Here is a 10,215-nt window from a genome sequence, read left to right as displayed (position 1 = left end):
ATGGGAATGAGTTCTATGGGTTAGAGTTGATACCAAAGAGCTTGATTTTGCTTTCATTTCATCCTACTTTAGTATTGTTGCTGATCATGTCCATCCCTTTATGAACACAGTGGCTCCTGATGGTTGCTTCTAGTTGGCAACTCCCATGTCCCAAAGCTCAAATCATCTCAAACTGGCTTCTTGGACATGACAGAGAATTTAGTGTATTCAAATGGCCTCTACAGTCACCAGACAAAGGTGCTCCAACACAGTGCTACAATACAGCGTACAATATGTGTAATAATAAAAAAAATGACAGGGAAAAAGTATTGAACACGCTTACTGAAATTTATTTAATACTTCGTACAAAAGCCTTTGTTGGTGATGACAGGTTGAAGAGGCTTTTTTCATTGTCTTCCCGAAACGGCCACCCTCGTTTCAGCGTCATGAACCTGGTAGATGACACCAGCATTTTTATCAAGAATGTCTTGGTACATTTTTCCATTCCTCCTTCCGTCAATCATAAAGTGTGCCAATGTCGTATGCTGAAAAACAGCCCACACCATGATGTTCCCACCACTGAAGCTGGTATAGTGATTGTTGGGTGAAATCCAGTCTCCTTTTATGGTGCCATAACACACATGGTGTGTGTTATGGCACCCAAATACACCCATGTACACCCCTTCGTGGAAATGGGGTCTACATGGTGTAAATGTACATGGTGTACATAGAAATCTACTGAAAATGGTTTGATAGGGTTTCCCCCATTAAATATAGTATAGTGACTTTAATGAGCGAAAGCAATGATACTACAGAAACCTTTCCCTTTTCCTTACTCTTGAAAGAAGGTTATCCCCATCGCCCACATACTCAGAAAATCAGTTTCATTTTGTGTAATGTTTGTAATTTCAGAACCTCTTAGGCTACCAGAAGAATTAAAACAAGAGCACAGGGACTCATTATTAGAACTTCAACCAAACCACTCACAACTGTGATTTTGCAATCTCGTCTGATTTTAAGTTATTTGACTTGCAGTACTGTCTTGCCAAGTCGGATGTCCAACGTACTTTCACTTCCTTCAGTCAGTTCAATTGGGTCTTTGTTTTATTACTCTGACATCACAACAAATCTAAATCAAGAAATACCTCAATAATTTTACAATGCTGTGTAAAATGTCTATTTTGCAAGAAACTAAGCAGTGTCCACACTTCAGATGTCATTAAGTGGTGGAAATTTACAACCAATTTAAAGAAAGGAAAAAGGAAGTCTCTAAGCTGGATATCAATATTACTCTTTCTTTAAAAAAAAAAAATCTCCCATGTTAAATACATGCTAATGATATATATTTAATATAATAACAATTTTATAAATGAGTGTTTACTGGGGTCTGGTTTCTGAAATGTGAATGAAAAACTGTGTTTTTCAAGACTTAAGTTCGATTCAAGGATGTAAAGAAATTACAGGACTGGGTTGGAAGCATAATTGTTCCTCAGTCTATAGTTATTAGTAGTAATTTTGTTAATATTATATTTAAATTTAGAAATAAAGATAGCAGTATTTTATTAAAGACATAATCGGTAGTGCAGGTATTTTGAAAACACAGTATGTTGTTCATGTTGTTAAAAAAGTTAAATTATTTACAGATATTTAATAAAATTCGAAGATATACCCCATTTACTTCGCCATATAAAGAGCTCAATTGTTTTTACCACGACTAAACGTCTGTATTCTCTGCCCCTAGTTACAGATGATGAACTATCACAAACAGCCAATCACAAATTCAGTTTGTGAAAAAAACGCCAACCAGAGTAGAGATTGGCAGTGCGGGATTCCCCTGCCTTCAGCTTTCAGTTCCTTCTGCCTTTCATCAGTCATAAAGGTAAAATTTGGCTGAATTCGGTCACTAATACTGTGAATCACTTTTCAGTCTGACCTAAGAGAAGGTAAACAACCCGTTTCCCTGTTCTTGTGTGTGTGTGTGTGTGTGTTTTTATGAAAGCATGTTATTATTCTTTCTGTTTTATTTTTGTAATTAGCGGTTTTTAAAAAAAAAAAAAAATATATATATATATATATGTATGTTTGCCCCCAGGTTTGTGTTTGCGTGAAGATGTCCGACCCCGAGACTCCAACCCAACCTCTAATTGGCCATGAAACAACCGTCAATGTTGGAGCGCCAGGACAGAAGTAAGTGTTAAAGATGTATTTTTTTTTTTCTGTGTGTGTGTGTGTGTGTGTGTGTCACAAACATCAGGTGAGGGATCACGGTGCGAAAACCAAAATGTGGGTGTCCTAAACGTTAATTTAGGTTTTGAAACTGTCGTGTCGTTTTGTTATAATAGGATACTGACTCAGTAAAGCTCCGGTGTATATATGTTTTATTTTTGTTTGTGTGTGTGTGCGTGCGTGCGCTAAGAATAGCTGCTTGCCTGCCAGACATCAGCAGGCAAGCAGTTTACAGTGTCACAGTTTGGGGATCCTGCTCCTTTTGGGGGGGATAAGAAAGTCCTATAATGTCATAGAAAGTCGTGGATATGTAATAAAAAATGAAATCACAATCAAAGAAACACATTTGTGTGTCAGAGAGAAGGATTTTACCGTTATTTCCTGTTTGTGTTTTTTCTATAGATTTTACATAGCAGTAGCTGTGGTTGATCATATTGTAATTGTAAATTAATACCACACTGATACTATATTACTGTAGTACAGATGAATAACAGCGCTTCAAAAAAAAAACCCCAAACAAATGTATATTATATTTATAAAAGTTTTTAGTTTGCTAATTGATTTACACACTGCAAAAAGAAAAGAATGAGACAAAAATAAACTCCAAAACTGCAATGTGAAGTGGATTTGTGGGTTATTATGCTGAGACTGCTACTGATATAGAAATTAATGTTATTTTAGAATTAAATAAAAATATAAATGAAATAGAGAGAGAAAATTTCTTTTTTTGTTTTTTTCTGTTTTTTTCTCTCTCTATCTCTCTCTTTCTCCTTTTTTTCTTTTCCCCTCCTTTGTATGTACTCATTTAGGTATATAAATATGTATGTATAGACATAGATATGTGATTGTTTATATAATGGTAATTATATTTTATGTATGTTTCACGCTAATAAGAAAACTAATAAAAAAAATATTTAAAAAAAAAACCTATATATATATAAATGAAATATATACGGTATTTGTTTAAAAACAAAACTGTATTTAATGATTTTAGGATATTTCTTTTTCTAGAATCAGCAAATCAGAAGTCAAAAAACTTCTCGCTGAGCACACATCAATAAAATTAAGGATTGTCCAAAACATGCCCTGGTGAAAACAGAACTCATCTTAGATGTTCACTCAGGTGTCTGCTTGACAACAGCTGATGTCATTACTTAGTTACGTATACACATGAGCACCATGGACATAGTTCCTGTTATATCAATTTTTCCCCAGTTCTGAGCCAACAAAAAGTCTAAGTTACCAATCAGGTTCTTCATTCTTCATATTCTTTTATGTCCATAAACCTTTCTGCCTACCTACTCATCATCTTTCTCCCACTAAAGGTTTTCATCCTGAAGACCTTCTAGTGCCAAATAATATTCTTTTAATCCTACAAGCATTAATAAAGAAGTATTGCTTTCTTTTTTCTTTTTTTTCCAGTGGCCGCTCTACCCGGGCTTATAAGGTGGCAGGATTGACCCTTCTGGCCTGTGTGCTGATTGTGGGCCAGGCGATGACCGCCTATTTCCTCCTCAGCCAGAAGAATGACATCAAATCTCTGGAGGATCAGAACAACAAACTTCAGACACAGGTGTCACGAGGCAACTCTGGTGAGAATGCTATGCTGGGAATTAGTAGGATGCAGCAAAAAAGCTTTATTTAAAACAAACTGCTTAACCGCTAAACATTAAAAAAGATGAAAAAGAAGACAAAATGTCATGAAACTGCCCTGTTACCTGTAAAACAACTTAGACTGATAATGAATCAGTGCCTAGAATTTTATTGAAACCGAATTACAGCTCTCTGTTGTTGTACAATTTATTTTTAGTGCCACTCTCTTTTTTCTTTATTTTGCTTTTTGTTTTGTCTCACATACACCTTTCTCTCCCTGTCCATAGCTCCTGTACCCATGAAGATGCATCTGCCCTTGAACTCCATGGTGATGTCGGACATTGTGGACACGGTAAAAAAAAAAAAGTCTGAAACTGGGCTTTTGATTTTCAAGTTAGTAAGTCTCAGATCAAATCTAACCCTAAACCCTAATTTTGTCAAATTTTGAAGATAATCACAAAATTTTGACTTACTTATATATTTATTTATTTATTTATTTTCAGTGATGAAATTTGATCCTTTTCAGTCTAGTTACTATTTTTCAAGTTAAATAAGTACAACTTTAGTGAATCCTGACACACTTCTAAAGTCCAGTATTTTTCTCATTTGTGGTTTTTGAACTTATTGTGTTGCAGGACTCTTCAACTGGAACCCCAGATGATTCATGTATGTCTTAAATATTTGTGTTTATGTATTCTGTATATGTATTAATTATCTTCTCATCTGTTTATGGCCTAGAGAATACTTTTTTCTCTTTTTTTAACAAAAATGCTCTTTTTTCTGTCCTCATATGTGACCTCAAAGTTCAATAGTCAGAAAGATTAGACTGTTAAAGTTAGTCTTTAAAAAATTTATAAAATGTGGATCAACTCATCCCCTCTCCCCTGCTCTCGCAGCCCCTCCTCCCACCAAGTGCCAGCTGGAGGCTTCTGGCGCGAAGCCTGTTCAGGTGCCAGGTTTCAAACCTGCCTGTGAAAAGGATGGCCTCTACAAGGCCCAGCAGTGCTTCGGGTCCCTTTGCTGGTGTGTGAACACAGCCACCGGGGAACAGATTGATGGAAGCGAGCGCCAAGGACAAGCCAATTGCAATCTGTCCGTCCGTGCTGGTGAGACAAGATAACAGATTTTGAGCATTAAGTTCAAATTAGAAAAAAAAATATTCATGAAAATGCCATGTTCAGTTTCATATCAGCATTTTATTGTTGCATTTATGGTTTATTTTATGTAGTTATTTAAATCTACAACCCACACGTCAGAGATTTCAGTGAACCTTTTTGCTGACTATTTGTAGAGTTGTGCATGATTAATGAATTTGTTTATTAGGTTTAAGTATGATATTGAATATACTTTCAGAGAACTCAGATCTGAGGTTTTTTTGTTTTAAAAATATTGATCTTTCATAAGAGGATTGCAATGTAATTCTGATATGCATATACAAATCTTGATTCATCTGGAGAAATCTAAAACCTTTAAATGATTCAATTATTGATTACATTCAGGATCTGATTTAAGCTACAGTGTCACTTACAGTCCAACATCTGTCTTTCCAGGCAGCATGATGAAAATGCTGAGTTTTCCCAGTGAGGAAAATTAAAACTGTGGTGAGTAAACAATCATATTCTTCTGCCTTACTTTATATGATCGCGCTAAGCTACAGTTTCTACAATTAAAAAGTGCATTTCTACAATGTAATGTGCCTTGGTGCTGTATAAATAAAATTGAACTAATAATTTTGGAAAAGTACAATTATCTTGAATAGCAAATTTAAAACCATTAATCATTTATTAATCATGCTTTTTGTTGTTGTTGTTTTAGGCAACAGAAGCTGCTTCAGTCTTTTCCAGAAACCAGTTTCGGCTCATCTCCTAATATCATGTTACAACTTTGCCGAATCAATCACCACAGCTGCACTTAATAAGCTAATGGGGTTTTATATATCGCTGATAAATGACCAGTAACCAATTACCTGCTTGCTATCGTTCCTATTTTATTGCAACCAATATTCTACTGACAGCAGAGCCTTTTGACCGTGATTGGAGATTTTTAATGGCTATTAAAGATGAATAATTATCAAATAGTGTTTAGTGTGCAGCCTTAAATGCTTTATTTTAATGTTGATGATTGGACAAGAATGGTTTGTGTGTTGGGAGGCACACAATAAATAAAGAGGAAAAAATAAGAGAAGCTAAGCCAAAGTACTTAAGTAAAAAAATACTTTTAAGAATGGATTTGTGATAAAATGTAAATGCAGTCCTCCCTGCCATTAAAGGCTTGGTCTTTTAATTTTGTCATGTTTGGCATAAGGTAAAATATAATAATAATAATAAAGCTGTTATTACAAGTTTTGAAGCATAATTTGGACACAATCGGGATACATGAGTAGATTTATTTGAACAACCCAAATAAAACCTGTTAAAAACAGTTCTGATGGTTTTCTTTTATGATACCAGCACAGTGGGAATTATAAACAGTTCTGTTTTTGATGTGTAGGAGCATAAACACACAAAAACCAAAACTGCTAAAACAATAAAGCACTGACAAGTTGAATCAATATCCCACAAAGATTATTACTTAAAAACATGCAAAGACAGAGGACAAAAAAAGAGAAACTAAAAGCATAAAATATGGAAACAGCAACACAATGATTGTCAATAGGCACATGTTGTTTCTGGATTCCAGTCACTAAACATACAGTACACACGTTTGCCTGAAAACTAACAAGCTGATCACAAGCTGAAATAACGTCTTTCTCCTTTATGGCTTGTTTATCTAATTTCTGTTAGAGATCTAATTACGCAATGGTGCGAAATGTTCATTTCGATGTTGCCACCATGTTAAAAACATCACAGTGCAGTTTTACAGTGCTTTCCATAGACATGAATACATTTTTAATATTACACTAAAGCTGCAAAAACAACAATATGTTTTGTAGAATCACTGAATACTGTAGTGTTTACTGATTTATCTTTGAAAAAGCGGATTGTCCACATTTTTGTATGTGGATAGTGAAATATCCGCTGTGCAAAATGAAAATTCACACTGAAATGTATGCTAGTTTTGCCAAGTGGCACCACTATTTTGTACAACTTTACACGCTGGATTATTAGAGATGTGTCTCCTGCAGCAGAAGCAGCATAGTCTATGGATAAAACACTCAGTTTTACAGCTTAAACCTCTAAAGTACAACTCATAAGTGCATGATGCAATCAGCACATTCTAAGAAAGTAAAACTTTTCACTTTTCATTCTACAGATTTCAATAAATGACTCCAAAATAAATACAAATTACTAACGGCTTTAGATTAAAAGAGTAAAATCGATACATGTGCAAACGATCAGTTTCCAGCATATAGAAAACAGGCAGCCAACTCTTACAAGGCTTTTGAGATGATACTGTCAACTCCAGACCATAGTAGGCACTCTTAATGTATACTTTACATGAAATGCTTTAACACACATTCCCCAGTTTTTCTAAAAGTCCAAAGAGCAAATTAAATCTTAATAAAGAAAAATAATTGCTTTGGCATTTGGCTGTTTTCTTGCTCTTAGAATTTTTTCAGCATTGTGAGGACACAGAAAAAGCAACATAATTTCTGGCAAATTGAGTGTTTTTCTGAGTCAATCATGGAACAACTTGTCAAAAAAAAAAAAAAAAAGACACAGGTCTCTGAAAAGTGTTAACTTATATAGAGATTAGGAAATACAATCCAGAAGGAAAGGGGAAGGGTTCTGTACCTGTAAATTGACATCACTCCACATTACAGACACTGCTCTGATAACTGTAACCAATGTGAAAACTAACAAAAACCAAAAGATTTGACAGGTTTTGCAGAGAACAACTGTGTGATGTAAAGTGAGGCAATTTTACACCCTGAGCAACAAGGAAAAAAAGTGCTAATTAGTTAAGGCTGCTATTATTGATTTCTGACCACTAGAGGGCAGAAGATACCAAAACACACAGAATTCAAGTCCTGTTTGAATTTTCATAAAAATGCAACGCGTTTTCTTACAATAAGCAGAACCAGAGTTTACAGCTACATATTTGTTGGTCTTTCAATTAAGTTTTAGAAAGCATGTGCTGTAATGAATGACAAGGTTGGCTTCAGAAGTCAATCATAGCAGCTGTGAGGATTTACAATAGTAGCAGTTTGTCTAAATTTCAACCACTGACATTTTTCTGCATTCATATTAATGAATGCATGAATTAATGAGCTGTCTTCTGCAGGGGGGTCAACTAAATTAAAAAAATATATATATAAAAAGGAAAAGAATAGCTGTTTTTTTTTTCACTCTATACCAAATTCAATAGTGTAATTATAAATTTTTTATATATATTATTTAAGTATATTGAAAGTAAAAAAATACCACATTAAATTCTGATAAGTTTTAAGCTTTTTCTATATGTTTCTGATCCCATGTGGAGCTGTACTGGCACACTCTTTCTGAAGATCGCTTTGCTCCGCTGTTTGGCTCCAATTTTCCTCCTCCTTACTTGTGTCCTCCTTTCAGGTTGCGTATGTAGTCTTTAATGGTGTTTTCGATGTTGGGAACAGCATAATTTTGAGCTGCATACATCCCTGTACACGTGCCTATGGCAACGCCTAGCAGCGCTGAAGAGCGAAGTCTAGCAACAACGTACCCAGCAAGAAAACCCTTCAAGAAAGGAGAAGCCAGCAGACTGCCCCCCTAGAGAGAGGAAGAGAAATGAGACCCGGTCTGGTGTTTTGATAGATACCTCGACCTATAATTTTATAACTTAACTCTCAACAAAATTCAAGGCAAAGTAATCTATGCTCTCTCTCCATATATACTAATACTACTACTACTAATAATATTTGATTTGTGAGCCTTACTGGAGGAACTCCAGCCTGTATCTCATCTTCTACCCGTTTCTGAATGTCCTCCAACTGGTCTTTTAACTCCACGAGATCCTTGAGTTGACCCAGTGGACTCTACACAAACATGTAGGCACAGAGACAAGCAAACAGGTTAGTGGAGGCAACCAGGGTTTTCTAAAACATGGAGTGTATCTAAAAATAATAAAACATTTGAACTTCCTGTATTATGACCAAACACAGCAAACACTCTGACAATGAACTTGAAAATCCACTGAAAATATCTGTTCTAAAATCAGCTGGACATATGATGGATTTTCTTTCAGAGACTCGGTTGTCTGAGTTTTAGTTTCAGTTTTGTTTTATCTTAACAGGTGACTGCAAATTATCCATTTCTAATAAGAGAAAGTACACCACATAAATTAAAAAGAAAACACATACTAAGATGGTTTTTGCTAATACTTGCAATTGTGAACAGGCAATTTCCACATTTGGAACTAAATATTAAAGTGATTCTATGTTATTACCCCTTAAAAACACACTGCATTCCACAAACCAGGTAAAACGGGTAACTTATACAACAGTGACCCTATGCCGATGGTAGTAAAATAAACAAAAAGCATAGAGAACATGTTGGAACAGATACTTGTCTCTTAAAACCATTCCCATATATCCGTTGCCCTAAGCAGGCATGACACCTTTTAGAGAACAGTAACATTATTTTCGACAGGTTACTAAGCTAACTGTGTTTTCTTTTAGCTTATTTAATTGTAGAAATATTTCATTTTAAGCGCTGCGGATCGTGTTTTCGTTGTTTGCTAACTGACAGTCTCAAGGTGAACAGACCTTCCAAATCTAGTCCTTCCCGTCAACGTTATTTTAGCAGCTAGCAAAACGTTTGCTGTTATGAAATTAACAGTCTCTTTATTTTCAGCTTATTTACAGTACTATGGATTTGGTAGAATGCACAACAAATGTATTTCCTGTTTGCTAATTTCATTCGGTTAAACGGAAAGTAAGCTAACGGTTTAGCTAGCTACCTCTAGGACGCTACACTTTGTTTTACGTAGTGACACCCTAAGCTGAAGCTGACGGCTAATGCTGAATGACAGCTCAAGTTAAAATTAACGCCTATCCACTATTCAAAGTTGGCTTAACATTAAAAACTTGGAGACACACCTTGTCATTAGCCATCTTTCCAGTCCGTTGATGCACCTCTTCTTCTTGTTCTCGTAGATTTGCTTAAAAATGAAGTCTGCTGCCCTCCACTGGTGTATTCACAGACCACTCTTCTTCTTCTTTCGGCTACTCCCTTTAGGCAGAAGATCCTCCTTTCAGATCATCTGTTTCCATCTCACCCTATCAAACCAGCTTTCTCCTTTACTGCATCTATTAATCTAACCTGTGGTTTTCATTTTTTATTCCTGCCTGGCAGCTCCATACTCAGCTCCAATGCTCCTGGCTTTGGTTCCCATCCACCTGGTCTCCTGCAGGCACAACACATTCTCATTCCTTGTCTTCATCAGTCAGGCAGGTCTTTCTTTACCAGTGTCATGCCAAAAAGGGGATTGCTGATGTTTATT

At 35.5% G+C, this 10,215-nt stretch overlaps 2 protein-coding genes across 2 annotated transcripts; one reads left to right on the top strand and one right to left on the bottom strand.

Moving 5' to 3' along the window:
- The first annotated feature begins 1,795 nt into the window (after positions 1-1,795).
- cd74b (CD74 molecule, major histocompatibility complex, class II invariant chain b) lies at positions 1,796-6,219 on the top strand. Its single transcript, XM_063491759.1, has 8 exons — positions 1,796-1,922; positions 2,072-2,166; positions 3,628-3,797; positions 4,086-4,150; positions 4,434-4,464; positions 4,695-4,904; positions 5,349-5,399; positions 5,614-6,219. The coding sequence occupies exons 2-7, from the start codon at positions 2,090-2,092 to the stop codon at positions 5,390-5,392; spliced, it is 597 nt and encodes a 198-aa protein (XP_063347829.1). The 5' UTR covers positions 1,796-1,922; positions 2,072-2,089; the 3' UTR covers positions 5,393-5,399; positions 5,614-6,219.
- Positions 6,074-9,890, bottom strand: LOC134640143 (SLC35A4 upstream open reading frame protein-like). Its single transcript, XM_063491760.1, has 3 exons — positions 9,812-9,890; positions 8,651-8,749; positions 6,074-8,483 (listed from the first exon to the last, which is right to left on the bottom strand). Exons 1-3 carry the CDS (start codon positions 9,824-9,826, stop codon positions 8,286-8,288), a joined length of 312 nt encoding a protein of 103 aa, XP_063347830.1. The 5' UTR covers positions 9,827-9,890; the 3' UTR covers positions 6,074-8,285.
- Positions 9,891-10,215: the final 325 nt, after the last annotated feature.

The sequence above is a fragment of the Pelmatolapia mariae genome, linkage group LG13 (assembly GCF_036321145.2).
Source record: "Pelmatolapia mariae isolate MD_Pm_ZW linkage group LG13, Pm_UMD_F_2, whole genome shotgun sequence".
In the NCBI taxonomy this organism is placed as follows: domain Eukaryota; kingdom Metazoa; phylum Chordata; class Actinopteri; order Cichliformes; family Cichlidae; genus Pelmatolapia; species Pelmatolapia mariae.
This window is presented reverse-complemented; position numbering and strand designations above follow the sequence as displayed.

Coding starts and splice junctions, on each gene's coding strand:
- cd74b (XM_063491759.1), top strand. CDS start 2,090: ATGTCCGACCCCGAGACTCCAACCCAACCTCTAATTGGCCATGAAACA. Junction 3,798..4,085: donor GGTGTCACGAGGCAACTCTG/GTGAGAATGCTA, acceptor CCCTGTCCATAG/CTCCTGTACCCATGAAGATG. Junction 4,151..4,433: donor TGTCGGACATTGTGGACACG/GTAAAAAAAAAA, acceptor ATTGTGTTGCAG/GACTCTTCAACTGGAACCCC.
- LOC134640143 (XM_063491760.1), bottom strand. Junction 8,484..8,650: donor TACAGGCTGGAGTTCCTCCA/GTAAGGCTCACA, acceptor TCCTCTCTCTAG/GGGGGCAGTCTGCTGGCTTC.